Source organism: Elephantulus edwardii, unplaced genomic scaffold, assembly GCF_000299155.1.
Source record: "Elephantulus edwardii isolate Elephantulus edwardi_28Jun2011 unplaced genomic scaffold, EleEdw1.0 scaffold00054, whole genome shotgun sequence".
NCBI lineage: Eukaryota > Metazoa > Chordata > Mammalia > Macroscelidea > Macroscelididae > Elephantulus > Elephantulus edwardii.
In genome coordinates, this window is record NW_006399804.1 from 5,500,757 (window position 1) to 5,528,497 (window position 27,741).

General features: G+C 39.7%; 1 protein-coding gene across 1 annotated transcript in view; it reads right to left on the reverse strand.

Moving 5' to 3' along the window:
* PIP4K2A (phosphatidylinositol-5-phosphate 4-kinase, type II, alpha) overlaps window positions 1-27,741 on the reverse strand; it is an 89,543-nt gene that overhangs the window by 12,471 nt on the left and 49,331 nt on the right. Inside the window, exons 4-6 of the mRNA XM_006887061.1 lie at window positions 25,334-25,480; window positions 20,441-20,479; window positions 194-307 (exon numbers count right to left, since the gene is read on the reverse strand). Coding sequence (XP_006887123.1) covers window positions 194-307; window positions 20,441-20,479; window positions 25,334-25,480 — 300 coding nt within the window. The remainder of the gene's footprint in view (window positions 1-193; window positions 308-20,440; window positions 20,480-25,333; window positions 25,481-27,741) is intronic.

The window sequence follows — 27,741 nt, forward strand, 5'->3', positions numbered from 1 at the left end:
CAACAATGAATGAATGGAATCCCAAAATCTCTGTAGATGTTCATTGAAATGAAAAATAAACAACCTAAATTAAAAAAAAATAAATAAAAAAAATAAAAGACCAACACTGTAAAAAACAACAACAACAAAAAAAAAACCCCAGCATAATAGACATGCTCGCAACTGAGCTGCCCTTTACATTGATTTTTCTTACCTCAACATCCTTTTTCAGTTTTTCCAGGAACACTTTTTTGTTGTTATCATCAATATAAATCTTTTGGCCCTCATTAATGAAATCATTGTCCTTTAAAGTTGGAAGTTCTTTGGCCTAAAACAAATGAGAAAAACAGTAAGAAGCTTGAATAGAATCTAAAAACACTTCTCTTGTCTTCCATCCTTAGAAATGAAATTTGCCCTCATCACCGTAGGGATTGTTACCCAAGGCAATGGAGTGTGAGGTGGTTTGAATACCGCAAGGGGGCACTAGTGAGCTACGACCACTGGGGGGATGGAGATTAGAAGAGAGACTCCATATTTAGGAGGGTTTTGGAACATATTTTTTATTTTCCATAGATGTAAGCCTGAGTCTTTCTTAGATTCACTTTCTTACATGCAATTTAAGTACAGAATTTGTATTCTTGGAATACTTCGTCAGGAGCCCTCAATTTTCTTCCTGGTGCAATCCAACTCTAAAGGGTAGCCTTTGCAAGGTTCGTATTACAAATAACCTATTTTCTTGTCTTTGAAAAGCTCCTTCCATAATCAGTACACCAGGTTTCTGATTCAGGAAGAACATGCAGCCAGAGGTTAGTCATCTACCCTGCTAAGTCTTCACATTCACTGCTCTACCAAGAAGGGAAGTCTGTTTGCCTTTAGACAATGTCAAAGCAACACATTCCCCTTGAACATAAAACACAGTACCAGGGAAACTTACACATGAATAAGAGGTGGAGCTAGCAAGTAAAAGGCACATCTACTGCCAATACAAAATAGTGTATGACTGCAAAAAATGGATCGTGGCAGAAAAGATGTAAGTTTGCACCATGGCACAGAGCATACTGGCAACTTTTTCTAAAGAGATTTGAACTATTCTGTAATATGGGGCTACTTATATTCTGAGAATTCAAAGGCAATAAAAACTCCCCTTCCTTTTAGCTAAACAGTTTATACCCCCTGACCGTCCACTGCATGGAATTCAATATACTGTCTTTCTTGATAAAGGGGGACCAAAGAAAAAGAATAATTCAAGGAAAGAACTATTCTTCTTTCTGGTCACCACCCAATTCAGAATGATCAAAGCATACTAACTGCGTTTATCTACTGAATTTTCTTTTTAAGTCTAAAGTGCTCACCCCCCGCCCCAATTTTATGATGTATTTAAACATACTAACATTTACCTACCTACCCACACATACACATTATATAATTCCACACTAGTAGTTTTGAGCCCTTATTTTGTTTGAGAAGAACAGAAAATTTGAACATATTTTAATTTTTTTAGTTTGATAAAAAGACTTATCCTATAAAATAGACATAATAATTATAATACAAAACAGATAAAGTAAGTCTCAGAAATTCAAAGATTCAATTCACTAAGCAGCTACTGAATGAATAGGTCAGTTCTAGTTTATAGAAATTTATAATTTTGTTTTGGAGGCAGACATTGAAGTAAGGTAGAAAACAAGGCAGTGAGAGAAAGTAAGATAAATGGATACATAGAGCGGTTCTGAGGGAGAAACTCAATGTTCTAGCTTCATACACTTCCAGAATGAGTCTTACATGACCAAAAACACAACAGAATTTTTCACAAAAATTGAGGATGAACCTGATAAATTAATTAATCTCCTAAATTTATCATTAATGATTTAAAAGTAATGGAAAGCAAAATAAAAAGAACACTTGCCATCCCTAAGCATTTGGTTCAAATCCACCAGGTGCTGTTTGGGAGAAAGATGGGCAATCTCCTCCCATGAGACTGACTGCCTCTGAAAACCTCCTGGAGGGTCAGCTGTGGGCTGGTTCTAACTCAACAGTCCACAACAATGACGACAATAACCCAGGAAGTAAAAAAAAAAAAGTAACACACTAATGTTTGTTCGTTCTGTGTTTAAGTATCTGAGTCAATTTACAGTAGACCGTGGGGATCTGTTATTCCACTATCACTATAAACATAAGGGCATTTCACAATAAAGGAAACAGTGGTCTAAAGTCTAGGAGAACTCAATCAGAAACAGCAACATAGATACTAAAAAAAACTTAAACTCATTGTTATGCAGTTGGAACTGACCCTCCAGTGAGGATGTGGGAGGCTGTAAATCATACAGGATTAGAGTGCCCATCTTCCTCCTTTGGAGATGCTGGTGGAGTAAAACTGGCAGGGAAGTGCCATCTTTAGATTAGTGGCACAGCTTCTGATGGACTACGTCAAGAGAGCTCCCTAAACAAAGCAGGCAGTGCCCGGAACACAAAGTGGAGGGCAGTGACTGACAAGAAGGGGCTGAAGCCAGGTCTCCACAGAGGGCCAGGCATAATGGAGAAGAGTTGTGATTCTCACGTGGACACCTTGGGGCATTTCTGTGAGGATGTGTATGTATGCATTAGGGGAAGGTGTTAAGGATTAAGACATTTGTCTCAACTCTACACTTATTTTATGTAAGGCAAGAAGGGGAGAGGAAGCCCCCCCTCCTGCCCCCGTTCCTTTTGTGTAAGGGAAACCTGAAGGCAGGGATGATAGGCTACAGACAAGGCAGTAAATCACATATTAGATATGTTTTTGTAACATGAGTCACATTAATGAAGATGAATGCCATTTTAGGCTCCCTCTAGCAGAATTACTTCATGTGACAGGGAAAGTTTAATCCCACTTCATAAAACTCCGGGCACCCTGTACTATATCACTAAGCTCACTTGCGAATTTCACAGGCACTAGGGACATATTTAGGTTGGATCAAGTTCAAGGAAGGGTAACCAGCTTGGTTAAAAGACTTAAGGGCTTACTGAAAGGATCAAGAGGTAAAGGCATATCCTTGGCATGGCAGCTGAAGAGCAGAATCCAACCCTAGTCTGCAAATACCCACCACCCTGATGTCTGTGCCATGTTCAGAGTCACAGATTCTGAGGTTCCAATCCTGGTCCCACCCCTAACTCTCTGGGGACTGAGGATCAGGACTGCACCTCCATACAATGAGGAAAGGAAGCTCTGGCGACTGAGTGAGAGTTGTGCTGTGAGCCCCAAAAGGCACAGTCCGAAAGATGGGCACCTTTGCCCTGTGCAATTTACAGCCTGTGAAAACTTGACGGATAAGCTATGAGTGGGCTCTGACTTGATGGCCATGAGCTGCTGAGCTAGAACGGAGAAAGCAGCAGCAACCCTGCACTGTGTCACATGCCTCTCCTTCACCTGACCCAGCCACCTTTACTATACCATTTTATCCTCATTCTACAGAAGAGGAAAGCTGAAGTTAGAGAGCTTATGCACGTTCACCAAAGCCTTGCAGCTGGTAAATGGTGAGCTGAGATGTAAGCCCAAGCAGCCTTAACTTCAAATCATTACTGTTGTAGAGCTGCTCTGAGATGTCCATAGAAAATATGGTGACTAGGTTAGTGAGCTCTGGTGGCTTGCTGTTGTTATTTGGCGTCGAGTCGTTTGCAACTCATAGCGACCCTATGTACAACAGCCCTAAACCCTGCTCTATCCTGTGCCAATCGCATTGCCTCTGACACACCCAACCCGATTACCCCAGTCACTGAATCAATCTACCTCATAGAGGGTCTTCCCCTCCTGTGCTGTCCCTCTACCCTACCAAGCATGATGTCCCTCTCCAAGGACCTCCTTACAACATGTCCAAAGTATGTCAAGACAAAGCCCCAGAATCCTTGCCTCTAAGGAATAGCCTGGTTTAACCCTCTCCAGAATGAATCTGTTTTCTTGGCAGTCCATGGTACATTCAATACTCTTTTCCAGAACCACAGCTCAAAGGCATCAATTTTCCTTCTATCCTCCCTAGTCATTGTCCAACTCTCTGATGCATAACAAGTGATTGCAAAGACCATGGCCTGTATCAGGCACACCTTAGTCTCCAGAGAGACACCGTTGCTCCTGAGTACTTTAGAGAGGTCCCTAACAGCAGACTTTCCCATCACGATACATTTTTTTATTTCCTGGCTGCTGGTGCCAAGAGTGTTGACTGTGGAGCCGAGCAAACTGAAGCTGTGAACAATCTCAATCTCTTTGCCATCCATCCTGATGCTACCAATTTGTCCAGTGGTGAGAATCTTTGTCTTCTTGACATTTAGCCTGGTGGCTTAGTGGTAAGGAAGTGCTCTGCTAACCTAAACCCACCAGTTGCTCTTTGGATGAAAGATGGGCAATCTCCTCCAAGATTTACTGCTTCTAAAAATCTGTTGGAAAGTACATAACAACAGTAGTTTAAAACAATGAGTGATAATCACATCATCAAGAGAATTCACTACATGGCAATTATTGTCTGGATTTAAAACTAGTACTATAGGTTGAGAAACTGTTATGTGCTGTCAAGTTGCCTGTGACTCATAGAGACCCTGTGTACAATAGCTCTGAAGCCTGCCCTGTCTTGACCCACTCTGACTCCGATACACCAACCCCTATAGCCCTAGTTACTGTACCAATCCATCTCATCTGGGGTCTTCCCCTCCTTTGCTGTCTCTCCTGGCCATGTGCCCACAGTACGTGAGACAGAGCTTCAAAATGCTAGCCTCCAAGGAGAAACTTGGTTTCACTCTCTCTAAGACAGAACTGTTTGTTTTCTGGAGAGTCCATGGTATGTTCAAGACTTTTCTCCAGAACCACAACTGAGAGACAACAATTCTTCTTCTATCCTCTTTAATCATTATCCAGCTCTCTGAAGTAATTGTGAAGACCAGAACTGTATATAGACTATTTTTCTTTTTTTAAAAAAAGAAAGAAAAAGAACTCTAATTACATTAACTGTTCTTTCCTGTTAAGGACTTGATGGCAAAGATTAAACCAATTGACAATGACTCACTCTGAAGAAAACATGATTAGCTTTTGAAATGTCAATCCCTCCCTCCAGTGTGGCTGCTGTGGAGTCCGTTTTGACTCAAGGGTCCATGTACAGCATGAGGAAATGCTGCCTGGTCTGGCGCCAGAGTTAAGATCACAGGGAGTCCATTGCTGCCGTCACTGTGTGTTACAGAGTCACAGAGTGTCTTCTAACCTCTCTGGCTCCTCTCCCTGCAAACATATCACACAGATCCTGTTGCAGTTTCTAGTATTTTCACTGGCTATTTCAGAACTAGGCTACATGGCGTTTCTTCCTATGGAATCTCTGCTGAACCCTGTCCACCACGGGTGTCCCGGCTGGCTTTTGAAATATCGGTGGCGTAGCCTCCAGCATCTTAGCAACACATGGGTCACCACAGTATGACACACTGATAGATGGGGACAAGCTTCCTTTGATAATGAGCAAACAATTTATATTAAAAAGGCCTTTCAGTTAAGGAAAGGACACTATTTTACGATGAATAAGTAAACGTGAATGAACTGTGTAAAATTGTCCACAAAAGTAGTGTTGACAGAGCAGCACAGAAACTGTGGGCAGTGAGGTCTTAAAGTAGCAACTGACTGACTGTTTTTAAATGCTGCATTATTTGTACTGAAGAGTCTTCCGGCCATTGTAATCAAGGAGTTTGATTGTTTAATACTCAGAACTCAAACTCATTGCCACTGAGGTGGATCTGACTCAAACCCGACTAACCCTCCTTTGTAAACTGCAGGGGAGGAGACTCGGCTTGCTGGCAAATTTGAGCCACTAGAGGCGCCACCTCTGGGTGAGCAGGACAACTCTCCACAGACGGTGCTACCAGAGTGCCAAGATTCGTAGTCAGCTTTAAGATTCTTCTATGGACTCCCTGGGAGACACAGATAGTTAAGCACTTTGCTATTAATTGAAAGGTTGGAGGTTTGAGTCCCTTCAGGTGCCTTAGAAGGCCCACAATCCGCCTGTGACCAGACACAGCCACAGAAAAAACAATAAAGTGCAGTTCCACTCAGGCGTTTGTGTTTTGTTTGTGAGTTTAATATCCTTCCCAGTTCAGCCTAGAAATAGCCAAAGAGTGGAAGAAACTGCCTGGACTAAAGACACTGGCTTAGAAAAGCTTCTCAGCTGTGAAGCTTATTTGTGGCCAGTGGTCAGCAACCTTTCTGAAGTGGTGTAGCAGGCCAGCCTGCTTTTATTTGCTCTAGCTTAAATTCCCTTGCCAGCTTTGATGGAGGAGAAGGAGGGAGTTTCTCTTCCTCATGCCACCCTCCTCCAGACATCAGGGTCAGGCCTGGGCTCCTGCCTGGGGCTCGCAGGAGTTGCTCAAAGGCCCGGGCCAGCTGCATCTCCTCAGGGTGCAACCAGACAGCCCCGTCTAGCATAAGTCATGGCTATTTTCTCTTTTTCGTGAGACATATTGCTGGGGTAGAGTGGGCTCAAAATAGCATTCACCCTATGAGGTGGAAACAGCGGCTAAGCCTGGTGACACCATTCTCCCTATTGCCTAGCTATTCTGCTTCTGAAAGCAGAATTAAGGAAGCCTATAGTCAGCAGGAAGAAGTCCTTGCAGTCTCTGATGCTGGGTGTGGCTGCTCTCAGGGTCTGTGCTGTGTGGCCTGGGTTTCTATTTGGGCATAGGATTAAAGCACGTGGTTACGACAGCAGACTTTAGCCAGGTCATTTGGATTACCCTTAAGATCCTCTAGTTGTTAGCTGTGTGACTTTGGGCAACTCGCTTAACCTCTCTGTGGCCAGGTTTCCTCAGCTTTCAATGGGATTAGCAAGCATTGTTGCTGTGAGGGTTACTGGAGGTCACACATGGAAAGGCTTAGAGCAGTGCCTCCCTCATGGAGGATTATTTACAAGCACTACTGTTTATGTTTGTCCTGGTCTTAAGCAGGGACCGTGTATCCAGAGAAATTCTCTTCACAATGAATCTAGGACAAAGTTAGTTTAAAAAGTTATGCTGGCATATTAACAGTTTTATACTAGCTGCGATCCGCTGTAACTGATATTTAATCTGCCCAAACCTCAGTTTCCTTATCACTGTAAGAAATTTATATGGTGTAAGCAGTTTGTTTATTTAAGGCAGCTATACTTTTTAGTTTGCTTGGCTCCACAATCAACACTCTTGGGACCAGCAACCAGGAATTTAAAAGACAAACTGCATTGGGAAGGTCTGCTGTCAGAGACCTCTCCAAAGTACTGAAGAGCAACGATGTCAGTCTGGAGACTAAAGTGCACCTGATCCAGGCCATAGTCTTTGCAATTACATGCTATGCATCAGAGAGCATAGCAACTAGGGATTATAGAAGGAGAATTGATACCTTTGAGCTGTGGCGCTAGAGAATAGTATTGAATATACTATGGACTAATAAGAGAAATTGGTGAGACAGGCTGCTTCTTGGAGGCAAGGATTCTGAAGCTTCGTCTGACCTACTTTGGACATGTTGTAAGGAGGGACCAGTCTTTGGAGAGGGATGTCATGCCTGGGAGGGTGGAGGGACACTGCAAGAGAGGAAGACCCTTGCTGAAATGGATTGATTCAGTGACTGGGGTAATGAGGGTAGGTGTGTCAGAGACTTTAATATTGGCACAGAATAGAGCAGGGCTTAGGGCTTTTGTACATAGGGTTGCTATGAGTTGTAGGTGACTTGACGGCACATAAAAACAGCAGCAGTATACTGAGTAAAGATTTGTGCTATCAACCCAAAGACTGGCAGTTCAAATCTACCAGCTACTCTGTGGGAGAAAGATGGGCAATCTCCTTCTATGCGACTTTTAGCCTCTGAACACCCATTAAAAGGTTAGCTATGAGTTGGTTCCAAGCCAGTGATACTTAATATCATAAAAGTTGGTGGTTTGAACCCACATCCAGCAGCATGGTGATTGATAAACAGGTTTGATGACATCCCTCTGTAAAATTTACAGCCAAGAAAACTGTGTATAGGGTATAGTCCTACTGTAACAAATGTGGTCTTTATGAATTAGAATTGACTTGATAGCAGCAAGAATAGGATTAGGATTGATGTGTGAATTAAATGACACCACAAAGCTTGGCACATAGGAACTTGCTATTAGCAATTTGTTTCCCTCCTTCCTTTGTAAAGAAATGGGCCTTTTAAACTTAAGATACACTAGGAACCTAAACCTTGTTTAAAATTTCCTTTTCCTTTATGTTTTATCTCTTAGTCTCACAGAGATTTGCCATCTATAGCCCTCACACTTTGAAGACAATTTCCCTGCACGTGAATCTAGCATAATAAGCATGGAATTATTTAATTTCATGGCATCAGATATAGGGAATAAAGAGGGTGCATCACGTCCCACTTCAGACGAGTTGATCATTAAGATCAAGATTGATGTGTGCCATCAAGTTGGAACCGACTCATAGCTGACCCTCCAGCAGGTTTTCAGAGGCAATAAATCTGAAAATTCCCCATCCTTCTGAGAAGCAGCTGGTGAATTTGCACCATGTGCCTTTAGGACTGCAGCACAGTTTCTTACCACCAGCACACTCACATCACTCTCCTTTGGAAGCAGCTGGTGGGTTTGAATCACTGACATTTCAGTTACCATTCCAATGCTTAAACCATAGGGCTGCCATTAATGGTGACAATGGTTAGACGTCCTTATGTGCCTGTCTTGGTGGCTCTCGCCCAGATCCTGCTCTGCGAATCTCAACTCTGAGTTATCCTGGCTTGCCAAGCTGCACCAATCACCTGTGAAATCTATCCCTGGTAGGAAATATTACCTAAAACAGTTTTTGTTTTTGTTTTTTTAAAAACCACACAAAAAACCCCAGCCAAACAAAACACAAAAACCAAAACACCTGAGGTCACTGTTGTAAAACTGGACTGACATCGGGGTTGAGGGAAAACTGAGAAAGAGGGGATAAATAATGCACATTGCCTTGAAATAGATGAGGGAGAGAACTGTTTAAAAGAGGCATATGATTACGTATTATTGTCATGACATGAGTCCAGAATGAAGGCTGCAGAGTGGAGTGGACTTGGGGAGAGGGATTGTATAACAATGAAAGAGTTTTTCTTTTACTTTTCAAAGAGCAGAGTGAATTGGGGGTGGGGGGTGGGCAGGGAGAAAAGTGCAACAATGAATGGAAACCCTAAGTCTTATATACTTTCATTAAAATTATTAATAATAATACTAAAATAATTAATCTTTACTAGGCAAACAGAAGACAGTGATCTTTATATTTACAATTGTGCCACTTACACTACCCCCCCGCAAGGCTATTTTACTTTTCCTTTATAAAGCTCAGTGAGAAAACTTGTACTGTCTCCAGGCAGGAAAATCAAAGTACCCTTGTAGGTGAAGCCAGGGTTGACAGGGTTTCTCTAGACATTTACGTGGCCATAAATAAACATTTATTCTGATAAAAAACAAAACAAAACAAAAAACCCCACCCCAAGCTGAAACCTAAATGAGAATAAAATATTTCTGTAAGCAATAAAATTTGGTATATTAACTTCTTGGAATAATAAAGATCTAAAATTTATGATATTTATTAATATGCAATAAAATGTAATGATTTTAGGTATTTATATAGCCAAAGACAAATTGCTGACTTTTATATTACTTTCATTTTCCATGGGTTGGTTTTCCTTTTCCCTCGGTGAAAATGTTATAATAGTGGGTAATTTAGTGAATGCTGTTTTGCTGACCTAACATAAAAATTCAATGACTGAAATCTTAGTTGCCAGAAAATATAACCAAAATGCTAGGACCAAGTATGAGGAACATCTGACTTGCTGTGAATAGTAAAAAGAAAAGCAGTTCAGCATAAACATTCATTGCAGCTTTTTAAAGCAATATTGGGTGAGAAAGTTTTGGTCTCTTTTCAAGTATAGCATCATATAGGCTGTTCTCAGCAAGCATACATCCTTCAACCGTAAACAAATACTGTGCAATGTGGGTCACAGTAAAAAACAGTTTACGTGTAAATGAAGCACAGATGAATGTGGATGCAATAAACACTCAACGGCTTTAGAGCCTGAAGATAACCAACACATGGATAATAATTTTAAAAAGTGGAAAAAAAGCTCTGAATAGACATACTTTATTCCATTTTATGGCATCAGCCACAGAGGGGAATGTTGTTGTGTACTGTGGAGTTGGAACTGAACCATGGTTGACCCTCTGGTGGGGTTTCAGAGGCCGTTATTTGCCTGGGAGGAGATTGTCCATCCTTATATCCCACTTCAATTTAGTCACTCTTGATCCATAGTAGGACTCTGGTGGCCTAATGGTAAGGAGCTGTACTGCCAATTTGAAGGTATGTGGTTTGAATCTACCAGCTACTCTGTGGGACAAAGATGGGCAACCTTCTCTGGTACCAGTAAACTGCCCACTTGGAGGGTCAGTCACAGGTAGGTTCTGACTCAATGGTACATAACAACAACATTCCCTAGGGTTCAGCAGAAGATGTAAATGATCTGAGGACAGATTTGGTTGGGAGCCTAAAGGGAGGGAGGAAAATGTGCAACACAATAAATAAAAAAGGAAAAGATATTCAGAACTAGTGGCTAAAAAGTATAGAGCTCTCACTTTTGGAAACAAGAATATGCCTCTTTGTATGGCTTTAGTGTACAGACTGGTAGAGAAATTACAGAATCACATGAGGGTAAAGGAGACATAAAAGGCATTAATGTATATTTATTAGGTAGCATTGTTACACATAATATTTTCAGAAGGTTTTTAGATTTTCTGAAAACAAACCTTGTTTATTTATTTTGACAGACCCAGTACTGACTAATGAGCAAGCCAGACAAAAGTAGAATTTCCCTGTAGGTTTCCAAGGCTGTAATCTTTATATACCCAACCATCTGATTAGAAGCTGAACACTTAACTACTGTGCCTTTAGAGTTTCCCCATTTTTGGACAGAATATTTAAATTTTCATTGGTATCACAAGTAAGTCAACTCATTTGCTATACATTAATACCTGCCTATTTCATTAGGTTCTGTCAAGTTGACCACAGCAATGCACCGTCCTCATGATCTTGGTCATGTTCAAGCCCACTGTAGTAGTCATTGTGTCAATCTATCTTGAGGATCTTCCTCTCCTTCGCTGACCTTCTACCATTCCTAGCATGATGTCTCTCTACAAGGACTAGTTCCTCCTGAAAATATGTCCAAAGTAAGAGAAATGAAGTTTCACGGTCTCTGCCTATAAGGAGCACTCTGGTTGCATTTCATTCAAGATGTGTTTGTCCTCTTGTCCGTCAGTCTATGTATGAGATATTCAATATTCTTCACCCACACCACCATTCCTAGGTATCGAGTCTTCTTAGGTCCTCCTTATTTACTGCCCAATTTTCAGATGCATAGGAAGTAAATGAAAATATTATGGCTTGAATTAGATGCACTTTAGTCTGAAATCTCTGTTCTTTAGAACTCTGGAGGTCCTCCACAGATTTTCCTGATTCAGCATGTCTTTTGATTACTTGTTGTTGTTGTTGTTATGTGCTGTCGAGTCGCTTGCGACTCATAGCGACCCTATGTACAACAGCCCTAAACTCCGCTCTGTCCTGTGCCAATCGCACTGTCTCTGACACTCCCATCCCAATTATCCCAGTCACTGAATCAATCCACCTCATAGAGGGCCTTCCCCTCCTGCGCTGTCCCTCTACCCTCCCAAGCATGATATCCCTCTCCAAGGACCGGTCTCTCCTCACAACATGTCCAAAGTATGTTAGACGGAGCCTCAGAATCCTTGCCTCCAAGGAGCCACCCGGTTTAACCCTTTCCAGGATGAATCTGTTTGTTTTCCTAGCAGTCCATGGTATTCTCAATACTCTTCTCCAGCACCACAGCTCAAAGGCATCAATTCTCCTTCTATCCTCCTTGGTCATTGTCCAACTCTCTGATTACTTAGCTGCTGCTAACCAAGGGTGCTGATTGTGGATCCAAGTAAAATGAAATAGTTGACAATTTCAATCTTTTCCCTCATCTATCATGATGTTGCCTATAGGTTCCACGGTCAGGATCTTTGTTATCTTGATGTTGAGATGTAACCCACATTAAAGGCTGTAGCCTTTGATCTTTTGCAGCAAGTGCTTCAAGTCTTCTTCACTTTGTAAGCAAGGTTGTATCATCTGCATAATGTGGATTGTTAATGAGTCTTCTTGGAATCTTGATGCCACATTCTTCTTCATAAAGTCCAGATTCTTGAATGATTTGCTCAGCATACAGACTGAATAGGTAAGGAGATAGTATAAGACCCTGGTGCACATTTTTCCTAATTTTAAACAATGCAAGTTGCCTTATTCCGTTCAGACATCATCTTCTTAGTCTATGCACAGATTTTATATATATACAGTGAAGTGTTTTGGGATTCTCATGATCCACACAGTCAAATGCCTTTGCATATTCAATACTGTTGTTAGCTGTTGCTGAGTTAAACACAACTCATAATGACCCTTTGAACAGCTGACCTGAATCGTGCTCTATCCTGTGCCATCCTCACTATCTCGAGCACTCTTAAGCCCATTGCTGAAGTCACTGTGCCAATCCATCTTGTTGAGGGTCTTCTTTTCCTTCTCTGATTCTCCATCCTTCTAAGGAGTAGCTTTTCCTAGAAACATGTCCAAAGTATGAAAGATGATGTGTTGCCATCTTTGCTCCAAGGAGCATTCTTGTTGCACTTTGCCCAAGACAAATCTGGTTGTTCTTTTGGGAGTGCAAGAGATAGTCCGTAATCTTCTCCAGCACCACAGTTCAAAGGCATCATTTCTGTCACCTGCATGAAATAGAGTAATCCTGTCTAAAGTTTAGTAAAACCTGGAGTTGTATGGAAATTTTATTTTAGGGAGGTTTAAAAAAATGTTATCACTTAGAGACTCACAATCTTTTATTTGGGTTTTCTTTTCTTTTTAAAATAAAACATAGGCAGAGAGCTGTGACCTCCACAGAGTTGCCTACTTTTCTGGTTCTGTCTTTGACAGTTTCTTAAAGAACTTTAGGGTGCTATTTCCCTCCACTGACAGACTTCTACCTTACACAGGTTCTACTGCATTTTAATCTATATTTATAGCAAAAAACCAAACCAAAACACAACTTCAAATAGACATAATGCAAACTAAAACAGTATTTATTATCATTCTAGACATCTATTAAATTATGTAAAAAGAATCAACTGTATTTTAAATTGCTACTAGTGAGAAAACCAACTCAAACATGTACTTAAAATCCATGGGCCAATATCTATGTAAAACAGATCTAAGTTTTTTCCTCCCAGTCTGTAAGGCAATCTTAACAGGAAGATGAAATGCACCCCTGTCACACTTGAGTGTTTAATGCAAACAGTATTTTGGCACCAGAAGGTTTCAATGCAAAGGATAATACGTATCATGGTACTCAGTGATTAAAGGACTTGCATTTCAGAATGAAATGAAATTTTGTTTGATATGCTTACTTGGCAGCCAAGTTTTTTAAAAAGTCTAATTGTAAGCCTCGATGTTATTAAAGATTGCTGCCTGGTGTCCCTTTGATGGTCCATTACTGTGACACACGAAGAGGAATGCACAACAAAAAAAAATTATATGTACTAATTATTGTCTTATGTGAGGGACTGCTTATGTTTCCGATTTGCTTGTTTTCCCAAGCTCACTGAAACAAAAATAAACTTGCAAAAAAAGGATAAACCTTCCTTCATGAGGCTTGCCAAAAAACTTTTACAGAAATCAGAATTGGTGGAGCTGAAAATATACTCCAGAAGTATTTTTGCAAGGGAGAGAATTATAGGTAATCCTTACAGTGAAGCCAGGATAAAAAGAATTTGATTGACTAACAACAGATATGTGGTATCAATTGTGGGGTAATAAGAGATGGTAGAGATTTATAATGAAATCAGTTCTGCTTCTCAAAACATCCAAGTCACAAATTTGATACATGAAAAGGCAAACCTTCTGAAAACGGAAACAGTTCATACACAAGGACCAAAAGATAACAGGTGCTTTCTCACAAAACATACACATAAAAATCTTCTTGAACAACATCAACAGGATGTCTAAACAATTTCATGGTATAAAGAATAACCCAACAGATCAAATGTTTGGGTCCTAAACTAGGACTCAGATCAGAAAATTTAATAATTTTAATTTGAAGCTTTTTTTTGGTAGAAATAAGGTGTTCCTGAAAACAATTTTGCCATTAAGAAGCACAAAATAGGAGATCTATTTTACTTTAGGATTGTTAGTTAAGCTTGGTGAGATCCAGACCTTTACTTATTTATATATTTTATTAAGCTAATATTTTAAAAGATGGCACTGGAGATCCGTTTGAAAGTCATCTACTGGATCTGGTTCTACAGAAGCTGTTGGCTGGAAAGGGTGAGCTGTGGGGTAGTTGCTGTGATGCTAAACACTGTGACACTGATGTGCCAAATGTGATAATACTTACCCATGGTGGACAGTGTTTGGTGGAGCTTCCCGATTAAAATGAGCTTGGAAGCAGGAGTGGTATCCACTTCCAAAATGGTTTGCCTCCAGAAACTCTATGAACAGTGCTTAGGTCTTTCGTTCATAGTGTTGCTATGAGTCGTCTATGACTCGACGGCACTTAACAACATATTTTAAAAAGTAAAATTTATTCCTTTTCTAACATTGACATTGATCTTTTCCAGTCAATGGGCCAGCTGGCTGTTCTCCAGATTTCTTGGCACAAGTTAGCACGTCCAGGCCAGTGTCTGCTTGTTGAAATATGTCAATTGGTATGCCGTCAACTCCTGGAGCCTTGTTTTTTGCCAATTCCTTCAGAGCAATTTGAACTTCCTCCTTCACCACCATAGGCTCTTGCTCATATGTCATTTCATGAAATTCTTCTGTGTCAGCCAATTCCTTCTGATACAGTGACTCTGTGTATTCCTTCCATCTTCTCTTGATACTTCCTGGATCATTTAAGTATTGCCACCCGTGGCTTGAATTTGCTAGGAGAACAAATAGGCTTGTCCTGGAGAGGATGAAGTCAGAATGTTCCCTGGAGTCAAGGATTTTGAAGCTTCGTCTGACATATTTTGGGCATGTTGCAAGAAGGGACTGGTCTTTAGAGAGGGACATCATGTTTGGCAGAGTGGAGGGGCGGCGAAGGAGAGGAAGACCTTTGATGAGATGGATCGATTCTGTGACTGGAGAGGTGGGGAAAAGTGTGTTTGAGATGGCTAGGTTGGCAAAGGATAGAAAAGCGTATAGAGCTCTTTTACAGAGGGTGGCCACGAGTCGCAAGCGACTCGATGGCACATAACAACAACAACACCACTACTGATATAGTCTTCACCATTACTTGCTATGCATCAGGAAGCTGGACAATGACTAGGGATGATAGCAGGAGAATTGTTGCTTTTGAGCTCTGGTGCTAGAGAAGAGTGTTGAATATACCATGGTCTGCTAAGAGAACAAACTGGTCCATCGTAGAGAGGGTGAAACCAGGCTGCTCCTTGGAGCAATGATTCTAACGTTTTGTCTGACATATTTTGGACATGTTGCAAGGCCGGACCAGTCCTTGGAGAGGGACATCAGGCTTGGGAAGGTGGAGGGACAGTGCAGGAGAGGAAGACCCTCAATAAGATGGATTGATTCAGTGATTGGGGTAATGGAGGTAGGTGTGTCAGAGACAATAAGGTTAGCTCAGGACAGGCAACTCAACAATATGTAGCATCAACATTGGCACACTTTTATGAACATATTTTCCCTCTCTGGGGTGATGCCAAAGCTTGATTTTCCTCTGAAAACTTTTGTGATAGTAACCAACCCATTTTTGGGAAGTCTAGAATGTAGCTTACCTATCAGAAGATTATGCTGTTAAATGATAAACTGTCCAAGCTGTAAAACCCTAGAAGCTTATGTAATGCTATAGCTTCTGGATTAAAACCAAACCCAATCAAAACTATTATTTTAATTATAGTATCTGGGTTTGAATTCTGGAAAAGTAATTCAGGCACACATTACATTTTATACATTTTCGTGCCACACTTAAAAAAAAAAATCCCCATACCTACTAGTACTTCTCACTGTGTGTTTATGACATTCATGGTTGAATTCATTCCAATGAAATAAAAAGCACTTGCAAGTTTGTAGGCCAACAGGCTGGCTCAGAGGCTTTAATGTTGCCACGTGAGCCAAAGATAATGCTCACAAGAGCTGTTGCACAAGATGAGATCCCCTTTTCCACATGCCACACATAAAAAAAAAATGCAAATGAATTTAACCTTAAACATTCTGGAGACACTGGGTTTGTTAAAGGTGAAGGAAAAATGTCTGGGAAGAGATAATGGTGATAGTTGAATATCAAGATGGATTTAATTTCTCTGAATTGTACATGTGAACAGCGTTGAAATAGCAACTACATTGTTTTATATCTATATATCTATGTCTATATATTTGGAAGCAGGAGTGGCATCTGCTTCTTAAACAACATGCCTCTGGAAACTATGAACTTAGATAAATGACAATAGTTATAGAAAAGCTTCAGGCTTTTTGTTCATAGGATTTCTATGAGTCATGCTCAACTTGACGGCAATCAATAACATATATTATATACACACACACACACATATGTTTTGTTGTGTTTTTTACAATTCCAAACAGACAAACCATAAGATTCCTTGGCTTTCCAGGTAACCTTCATGGTTTATATCATAGAGCTCTTAACACTCATTTAGTTATTTGCCACTACAACAAAATTTGTGAAAGGTGGAACATGTGTGAGGAAGAAATCCGGTCAGAGAAGGAAAACAAAGCTGTTTTTTGTTAGAGTACCATACAAAAGAGATGACGACACATTGTCAAAGGTGGAAAACGTGAGGGCCTGGAATAACTAGGGAGCCCTGTGTGGTTCCAGCTCCCACAGGTTTTGCAGTGTAGCATGACAGTTCAGAACATTTTCTAATTAATCTCAGTACTCAGCCCACAACTAGCACAGAAGGTAAACAAGATCTACTGCTAAGCCAACTCCCAGGAGAAAAGCTTCATTTTTGAACAAGCAATTCTTACAAAACCTGAGCAACCACTGACACAAACAAAACTTCATATTTTGCAGATGAAGACAAAGTAAAATTATTTTTCCCTATATGCACAATTAATGGTAGCGGAGTGTGTATGCGTCACACACACATATACATACTTCTCTACCATTAATTGTACACACTCACCCACTAAGCCCTGCTCCTTCCCAATGGGGAACTCTCCCCATCTTGGGTGACAGAAGAACGTGAAGGCATATGCTGAAGTTGGAGCCTACAAAATTCACAAGCCCTCTTTAACTAACCACCCCATGACAGTGGCAAATGAAGCACTTTTTAACGGGTCACCAAAGAGATTCTCAGGACACACTGCTGTGCTTTTGTGCTTCAATACCATCCTGCTTACCTTGCTTTTAACTGCAGCGAGACGAATCAGAGAGGTAGTAATTAATTATAATTTGTTACAATTTAAAAATCACAAAAGAAACTCTGAAAACTGGTTTAGAAGAGTATTTTCAGATGTACGTATATTAATGATTAATTCCCCAGAAACTTCAGCCAGCAATAGGTAAAATGTCAGAGACAGCGACAGTTACTTAATTGCTTAGTGCAATTTACAATGCACAAGGAAAAGGCGGCTTTTTGTAGCCCATTATCAAAGTGTCAACAATGATTATTGCCAATATAGTTACACAAATGCCAATTGAGGGGGCAGCTGTTTTCTTTCAAATGGGTCCCAGAGAGAAGGTTATATGTTAAAAAGAATCTTCTTCTTGTGACCCTATGACTCCATTACACAGTCTTTCCTTTACCTAATAAAATCAGACATGAGTTTTGAGAAAACCAGCGCAGGACGAGGAACAAAATGGATATTTGTGTAAATCCCCAGGACTCACTCACTCTCAAGAACACAAGCTTTTAAAAGAGTCAGGTCAAATCCCCCAGAAATCAAGTGAGTCCAGTTATGTTTTCTTTTACTCCCCTGGATTCCCTGCTGTGTCGCTTGCTTGCTGGCAGCATGCTAAGACTGTCATTTGTAAAAAGGCGTCCGCTCAACTATAATTACTAATTTGATGTCACACTGGAATTGCAGCGCAGCTGTGAAAAGATCGACTACCAGGGAGATATGCATTTCTCTGTCTCATTTAGAGAAGTCTAAACTGCTGGAGCCATGAATGGAGGATGCCCTTCCATTAAAAAGGAAAGAATTAAAGAATAAAACAAGTCACAGCAGCTGTCAGAATTTGACAACGGTTATGCTCCTTTTTTTTTTTATCCCCCTTTAATTCAAGACATCTGTACATGCATGTTCTGATACTTGTTGCCACTAAAGTGATTCCATTATTGCTGAAATATAACTTCTTTATTTCTTTCCATTTCATCTTTATTATTATGCTAATGCAAATCACACTAATTACATGTCAAGCTGAAATCTATGGGATGGAACTTGTCTGCACCTATATCACTAAATATTTGAGATGACAGTCTCAAAACTTGTCATCAACAAGTTAAAAGTATGAGGAACAAAGCAGAATGACTAGAAAGGGGAAAAAATCCATCTCAAAGCCCCCAAGAATCCCAATTACTAATTAAGCCGTATCAGCGGAGAGCTCTGTGACAAGGTGCTTTGCACCCTGGTAGGTGTTCTGTAGAGTAACCTGTTTACTTACTCTGTGTATGGCAATGATGAGACTATTCTTGCATATCATGTAATATCATTTGTAAAAGACTAACATATACAGAATATTTTTATTTTTCTAAAAATATTTCTAAGCAAGAGAAACACTTATTGTTTTGCTAACATTTTCTAACAAAGAAAAGCAGCATGCTTTTTTGAAGCATCCAAAATATTAGCTGATTATGAAAAGAAAACTTGAGGGAGAGATATGAAAAGAAATTTTTAGAAATTAATCTCTCCTCCAAAATGTTATGTTCTATTAGTACATTTTAGTTATTTTTACGTGTTAAAGATTGCAGTAAATGCCACTTCAAATGTTTCTGCTTCATTAACAAATGGCCACATCAAAGAGACAGGATAATTTACTGGCCGTGCAAGCACCATCTCCTTCATCAATTACCTATTTTAATGACTTGCATGTTTCTCCACGTTATTTCCTTTCACTGCTTCCCTGTGAGTATTTGTGATGTGGAAGCGGGACAAGGGGTGGCCTTTTGGATCTTCCCCATTCTAGAAGAGCTTTTAGAAACACCAAGATTCTCCTAACCCCCAGAGCACACTGCCTTCTTTCTTAAAGAAAAAAAAATTTAGACAATGTTTACTAAGTGTAAGATATAGAGAAAAAGGACAAAGACTGTATTTACAAAAATGCTCAGATGGAGGAAAAATTGTTTTGGTTAACACTGCATAAAACCGTTAAAATGAAACTCAGTACTTAGAATGAACAACGCTAAAACAATATTTTGTCAATGTAGTGAGTTTTTCTCATTCATTTTCATCATTCAGAAGTTTAAAATGATTTTTTTTAAACTTTATTTTTATTATTTTGTGTGTGTGTACCATCAAATCAGATCTGACTGGTACTGGAGGGGGTTGTTAAAATGATTTTTTAAACAAGTTTATGTTTTTAAAAAGTAGAGGAGGAAATCTGTTTAGAAGGGAGTAGGGAGCTCTGGTGACCTAGTGATAAGGAGTTGTGCTGCTAACCCGAAGGCAGGCAGTTCAAATCCACCATCTCCTCTTCAGGAGAAAGATGCCTATGCTGTTTACAGCCTCTGACAACCTCTCTGGAGGGTCAGCTATGAGTTGGTTCCAACTCTGACGGCACGTAACAATAACTATTTAGGGATTAGAGACATGGATGTTTAAACTACGTCTTGTATCAGGAAATTTTTCATTTTGAACCTTTTTTTCCCCCCCTGTGAAATATGGTATTCCTCAAATCAATGTTGCAATTAGGTCTCAGAGGCATCTGTTCCATCCTTTTAACTAACTTCCCTGGGACTGGTTGCTATCAAAACAGAATAAAATCTTGTTGATTTAACAAGAGGAGATACAAAAATGGAAAAAAGGAGGGTGGGTGGGAAAGGCTTCTAGTAATTGGGATTTGAGAAAGAAGTGAAAATAGAACAACCAGTGTAACAGAGTTGATTTCAAAGTGTCCACAGTTCTTACTCAGGTTGTGGGGGAGGCTTATTTAATGACATGAAAAATTTTATGTGGCTCTTTAAATGGTCCAGATATTTTCCCCTCCTGGGAGAAAGTTCCAACAGTACTAAACGAGTGAGTTACTCATGGACTGAAACAAACATCTACTTCAGTCTTGGACAACCAGAAGAAATCTTTATGCATTAAACAACAACAACAACAAAACCTCAAACTCATTGCTAGCAAGTCAGAACTGACTAATAGCTGACCCTCCACCAAAGTTTTCAGAATCATGCCCCCTGCAGTACAATGAGAACAGGTAACAAACAGCACTCACCTTTTCTTTGTCACTAGCTTCTCTAGCCACTGTTGAGCCCTGAAACAGAAGAGAAATAATATGTACTTGAAACACTGATTTCCCATGTTTAAAATATCAATGTTCCTGGGCAGAGCAGAGACATGAATTAGCATCCACTTGGCCCTGAAGCCTCAATTGGTGTGAGCTCCTGCCCTCTGCTTGCTTTGTGATTTCTGTCCTCTAGAGGTACTGTCCCCAACCTTTACCCCATTGTATTCACTTACATTGTTTCTTCTCTGGTTTGTGTCCACTTGCTGAGAATCAGAAACCTGACAATCACTTGGGTAATAACTTAGCAAACTTTGGGTCATGTTATAGACTGAATTATGTCTCTCCAAAACATATGTTGAATTTATGGTCCCTGTATCTGTGAATATGATCGATCGCCTTTAGAAACAACAGGACTTTCTTTTGTAATGTTAATGAAGATGTCCTAGCACAAGTTGGACCTAAACCTAATCACTTGTGAATTATAAAAAACCAGACTCCATGTGAGACACACACAGGGTAGACAGACCCCATGGTAGCAAAAGAACACCAGAAATCAGGAGAGGGACTTACAACGAACCTGGCTACCACTCAAAATGTGGACTTTCAGCTTCCAGAACTGTGAGGGGGGAAAAAAAAATACCTCTGTTCTCTAAAGCCACCAGCTCCTATTATTTGATATATAGCAGCACTAGGCAGGGAGGGACCAGTCTTTGGAGAAGGACTTCATGCTTGTAACAGTGGTTGAGCAGGCGAGGAAGATCCTCAATGAGGAGACATGGGCTGAGGTCTGCTGGAGGCTTGCTCAGGACAGGGCAGGGTTCAGAGCTAATGTACATAAGGCCGCTAAAAGTCACAGGTGATTCGGCGGCACATAACAACAGCAGCTAAGACAGACTTACCAAAATCACACTCTCTGAATCAATTGTCAGAAATGGCTGTTTTGATTATCTTACATAGGAGGTCAGTGCAGTAACCATTAAAGGCCTCTTTCCTCGCATTCTTTCAGAAATAGGTGTCTTCACCTAGGATGATCTTTTCTATGAAATTTACCACCTTCGATGTTGCTGAGGGGCATTTTTATCTCTTACTATAAGTAAGGTCCTGTGGATACTTTTTGTCTCCCTCCACTGTGGAGGATTCCTTCAAAGACACGGACATTCCTTACATGTATTTTGTGCCAGGGCCATTGCTTGGTAGGTGTATGAGGTAGAATAAAATGCAGACCTTGATATCTTGAGGAATGTCTACTGTCCTATAGTGATTTTGAAATTATTTATTTTTTTTTCTTTTTTAAAAAAGCCTCTGTACTCTAGAACTGTCCAAGGACATCTGTTCCACTCCCACCCCTTCTTTCACTTCAAGCAGAGAAACTTTCCTTTGCAGAATATTTATATTCAAAAGGAAAGTTGGAAAACCCATTGTATTTGTAAACATGTGAACAGAACAATGAATATTAATTCCTGCACTCCTCATAGCATAATGACAGACAAGATGGTGGGAGAAGGATGACACATTAGTTTCCTGACCACCCTCCCCTCCAGCACTGGATTCCCAGCTTCTGAAGAGTTCAGGATTACGGTCTGATTATGTGATCAGGGCTGAGAGACACGTTTATGACCTGGGAATACTCAAATTAGCCAATCATTAAAAGAAGTTACACATAAGTGGAGAAGAGCTAAAGTCACTTCTAAGTTGACCATTCTTAGAGAAATGCCATTTGCTACCCAATTGCTATCCTTCACTAAGCAGCTCACTATTTAACAACCCCTGGCATTGATAAGGATGTGTGCCACTTGTTATTCATTGACCAGAAAATTCAGACTGAAGAGACCCTTGAGACCGGGGTAGGGAGCCAAGCCCAGGGTTTCCCAGGTCATTTCTCTGCTTTCCTGTGCTCAGGGTTCCAGGGCTTCAAAGAACTTGGACACCCTGATTTGAGCCTGGAGAGGATGTGGTGAGTCTAGGCCCCTTACCCACTGCAGTTTGTTAAATGGTACAGCCACAGTGGAAAAACACATGACACTACTTAATAAAACAACAACTAGAAATGGTCTAGCAACCCCACTTCAATTTGATCTAAAAAGATAGGTGAGATTATGTGAGCCAAGGCAACGAAACCTATAATATCTACTATGCAAATAAGCATGCTTTACATCAAGTTATGTTACTGAATGCCTACTTACACAAGGCACTATCTATCTATGCCCTTTCTAGGGAAGAAAAAAGTAAATAGGTTACAATCTTTGCCATGAAGGCACATACATTTGTAGAATGGATTGACTAATAAAAATTCATAGATATTTCCTATACATTATGCTGGGTATGACATATATCTATATCATTTAATCATAAAATAGCCATGCAAATTTAGGTATAATTAGCCTGATTTAGAGTTAAGAATCTGGGTTACAGCGGTTAAGGAGCTTGCAGAACATGTGGCTTTAGAAGTCACTTTGGCCTCTTACATGGAAAAGTCAGACCAGCACAGGAGTCCTGTTACACTCAATATTGAGCACACTCAGCATCTGCAAAGGCTTCCTGAAACAGACTGTATCAGGAAGAGAGCCTTGCAGGGTGGAGTGGCTGGGGTTTCCACCCAAAGCAATTCTCAAGGAGCAAAATGGCTTGAGCTAAGGCTTGGAGGTAGACAAAGCAAGGCTGTATTGGAGAAGTTAGTTTATCTAGACTCCACAGGGTAGAGATAAGCTTAGACCACTTCCTTTTACTCAGATCAGCGTTTTTCTAAGTGTGGTCCTCATATCCCTGGGATCCCTGTACACAAAGTCACAACTATCCTTATAGAGACACTGTTTTTTTTCACTGTCTTAAATATGCAGTGATACAGCAGTGACAATGGTAAGTAAAACTATTGGCATTTGAGCACAAATCAAAGGAGAGGCCAAACTATATTAGCAACATTTTTCATAGGGGGGAAAAAATTAGTATAGTTTATCCAAGATGAAGCAAAAAGAGAGCTAAATTTATTACATCTTGATTCTAGGGTACATATCTTTCCATTATTGTGTGTGAAGTAAGCATGAAGCACTTTTGTACAAAAAAAGGAGCAAAGGCTCTTAAAAACAATTCTATGAAGATTTGAGCTGAATGAACTAGTTTTTTGTTGGCTTTTTTTCATACAATAGATTTACATGAAAAAACTGGCAAACTGTAGATTTGAGTACCTGGCAGATATTTGTTCAAAAGTGAACAAAGCAAAACTACCACTGCCAGGAAAATTGACAGAATTTTGAGTTAATTATAAAATCTGAGCTTTCATATGACAATTGGAATTTTAAAACTTGGATCTACCAGTCTGGACTTTATGGATTGAACATTTTTCTCTTGAGAACAGTCAATGTGATTTTGGATACTGTATAATGAAACACATCCATATTTGGAAAATTCTCATAAATTTAGTGAATTGACACTTTCCAAATGATTGATGCATAATGTTACAAAACCATGTATTCAAAGTGCAAGGCAGACCAGTGAAAAGGAAGCACAGAATGTTTACTGAAGTGATTTCAGATTCTACATTGCAGCTAATCTTTGAGAAATTACACTGGTTTAGTTTTGATATAATTAAAATAACCCACCCCAAACCCAAAACAATTGAAAAAGTTATTAAGACTAACTTTCTAAGTATATATACTATTTGTTTAAAGCCAGGGCAGCACAGGAGAGGAAGACCTGGGATGAGATAGTGATAAAGTAACTACAGCAATGGGGGTAGGTGTGTTGGAGTCAGTGAGACTAGCTCAGGACAGGGTGGGCTTCAGAGCTGTTGTACACAGGTGACTCAATGACATATAACAATAGATTGATGGTAATCACCGATAAGACATCCCAACTGTTTTCAGACATCAAAGAAATTTGCAAAAAATGTAAAAATATTATTTTTCATATACTTTTTTTCTGCAAAATAACTTTTCACAAAAGTATTTTACTTTTCATTAACATGTAATGGTTTTATTATTTTCAGTAAGTATTTAAACTTTTCTCATTAATTTCTAATGAGTGTGAAGGGTCCTAAGAATGGTTGGCAAACTTCTTCTGAAATGGGTCAATTAGCATCTTAGGCTTCCTGGCCCATGACAGTCTGTTGTAACTATAAAAATCTGTCACTTAACACAAATCCAGCCACAAGTAACACAGAAACAACAGGCATGGCTGTGTGCCAATAACACTTTATTTACAAAACTGAGCCAAAAGCTGGCTATAGCATGCATATAGGCCATAATTTGCCAACCTTTACCCTTGGACATTTCTCCCAAATCTATTTTCAACTCTGCAGTTTGTGATCCTAAAAGTTAGAGCCTGTTACTCCACTCTCAGACTCTTCAGAGTTCCCCTTCTTATTCAGTATTTAAAAATGGGTTTCAAGTATTTGGAACTTGCTATTCTGTCTGCCAGAAATGCTGTATCTGTGCCACTCATTCCCTCACTTTTTCATGACTTGCTTCCATGGCATCTTCCCAGTCACCTTAGTCACTACTTTGTCCCTACTCACAATATTTTTGTTTACAGCCATAGCACATATCACTCCCTAAGATCCCATTCTATTATTTACTCATTACATGTATTTATTGTCTGTCTTCGCTCACCAGGATGTCAACGACTTGAAGGTTTGGTCTGGCTTGTGCATCACAGTATTCCTAGAACAGTCTCTGCTATACATTTGGTAGTAAAGAAAGTCTTCTGAATTAAATTAGATATCATTTTACAGAAGTGTCTTTGGTATCCAGAAAGCAATGCTTGCTTTAACATAAAGGAGCAGTATACTGTTGGCTTTAAGCTGTGAGTGCCTCTTAATTACAGTATTTACAATGTGGACAGATAAGCTTGAATTATTTAATAAAAATTAATAAAATAAAACCTCACCTTCAAATCATATTTCCTATATACAGATAAACGGTGGCTGAACACATTTCTTGTAACAATCACATATATCTCAACTCCATCAACATTTAGCCGGTACATGCCCAGGAACTGGGGAAGAAGAGTGATCCCATGACATTCCACTATATACTGCATAGGAGAGAAAGAAAAGGGGAGAAAATTCAATCAAATGATGTTCATTTGGATATAAAATGTAACTTCACCTAATGATGATTATACAAAGGAGAACCTCCAGCTTTTAAAAGATCCCAAGTATATACTACTTACAGACTGGATCTGTATTCACTGTGTATGCATAGGAAAATTCAATTTTATCTCTGAAGAGATATTTTTATTTGAACCTTCTAATCTGTAGAATCAAAACTTGATTCTAAAAGAAAACATGAGCTCTTAAGGCAAGAGGATGTCAATTGGTCCTTTTCCATAATCCCTTTAAAGCACAATTACTTCCATCTAAGGCCTTCATCTTTCACACCAGAAGCCATGATGATGATTTTATGAGGTCAAGGCAGCCATTTGGTCACTGAGATCAGCTACTTTAACAGTGTTAAGGTAGAGATTAAGGGAATTCTATGGAGGGAGCCCAGTGCTAGAAGCCAGCAAGGCTGGGTTTTGTTTCTTGTTAATCAGTGAAGGTGAGATTTTACTGTCTAGAGCCAAGCTGTTCTTGAAGGCAGGAGTGTGAAGCTTCAGCACTCACACCTCCTCACAGACAGTGGCTCATTTCATGGAGCCCATTAGGCAACCACCAATGGATGACAGCATTTCCAATTAGAGTTGCATAATTCACTACAAGAGATGTGAAGTATGCACTGAAAACCTACAAGACAGAGATGCTTCTCCTTGATAGCAGAGCTTTATGAAAGGGGCTCCCAACCAGAGGTTATCTAAGTTATGGCAGGTGCCCTGAGGTCACTTGAAGGGATGAGTACTAACCATCTAACTTTCTTTCCATCATGAGCTGTGAGAAAGCATTCAGCAAGCTGAAACTAAGAGAGCTCTTTCTTGACTTCAGGGCTTTCTTCTGCGGCCTCCCTCTCCCACCTGCCCTCCTCCTTTCTGGCCCAGTCCCTCTGCTTCAGAGACCTGAGCCTCTTTTAATAAAATTGGAGGGGAAAGTTGCCTGAGGGCAGAGAAGGCTGAGGTGATGGGGCTTCTTATCCAAGAGACAGTTTAAAATAAATATATTGTCTTCCATGATAATAAATAATTGGACCCTCAAAGTGGAATTTTCTTTGATTGTAGGGTTAATTGTCACAGGTGAATGATGATGCTAAATATTTAAAATGGGCGTCAGCTGTAGGGTAGGATACAATGTTAAGTGCTTGCCGTAGGCCTTGTTCCCCTTAGGTTCATGTCTACGCCCGTTGTAATTTCTCTTTTCTTTTAAAATGAGGAGAAAGAAGATTTATATAAAAGAAAAGCTCTTTTGTGTCCATGACATAATGGTATTGAAGTCTCCAGGGCAATGAAGAGAACAAGTAATATCACCCAATGTGGAAAATTACACACACTGTATTTCAGAGATGCTTAGAGGAAAGTTCACCTATTATGATAAAATTTCAGATAATTTTCTTTCTCCCATTGCCTACTCTTCTTGCTTGCATTTCTCTTTCTTACAAGGAGTATTTAATAATAATAATAAAAAAAGCCAAACAAAAATGTAATTACAAGACACTTTCAAACTTTGTAGTGAGAAACACTGGTAAGAACTCTGGTATTAACTATCTCAAAGAGCTAAAAAGTCTCCAGATTTTATTATTAATGATAAAGAGAACAGCTAAACCATATCAATGGGTGAATATGATTTAAGTTTGTAACAATCTTGGGAAATCTTAAAGATGCTTCTCTTTTCCTACTGACAAAAATAAGTACCATCATTTTGATTTGACATATTTACCTCACCTTATTCTAAATTTGAAATCAGATTAACAGGATTTTTACAATTTCTCTCCTATAAAAAAAAATATACATTAACTTGAGCTTTGCTAAGGTAAAATGGGTAGTTTCCTCTTAAACAGGAAGTTTCTTACCTATGAGCTATAGAAATCAAAAAGAATTTTGTTCCCTGCCTCTAAGATACATAAACTGAGTAGGTCTTAACAGAGATTTCCAGAGTGGACACTGGATAAGCATAGTAGAGAGAGGGTAAGTAGGGGAGTCAGAAAGACATATGTGTGAATGCTGGCACCTTGTTTTAACCATCTATGAGATCTTGGAAGAATTACGCTGCACCTTAGTTTCACTTTTTGGGAAATGAACATTAGAACTTCTATCTGGAAGGCTGTTACAAGAGTTACAGATAATAGTATGTTAAAATGCTTAACACAATGGTTGGCTACTGTATTATACTTGGAACCTACTCATAGCTGACCCTTGAGCAGGTTTTC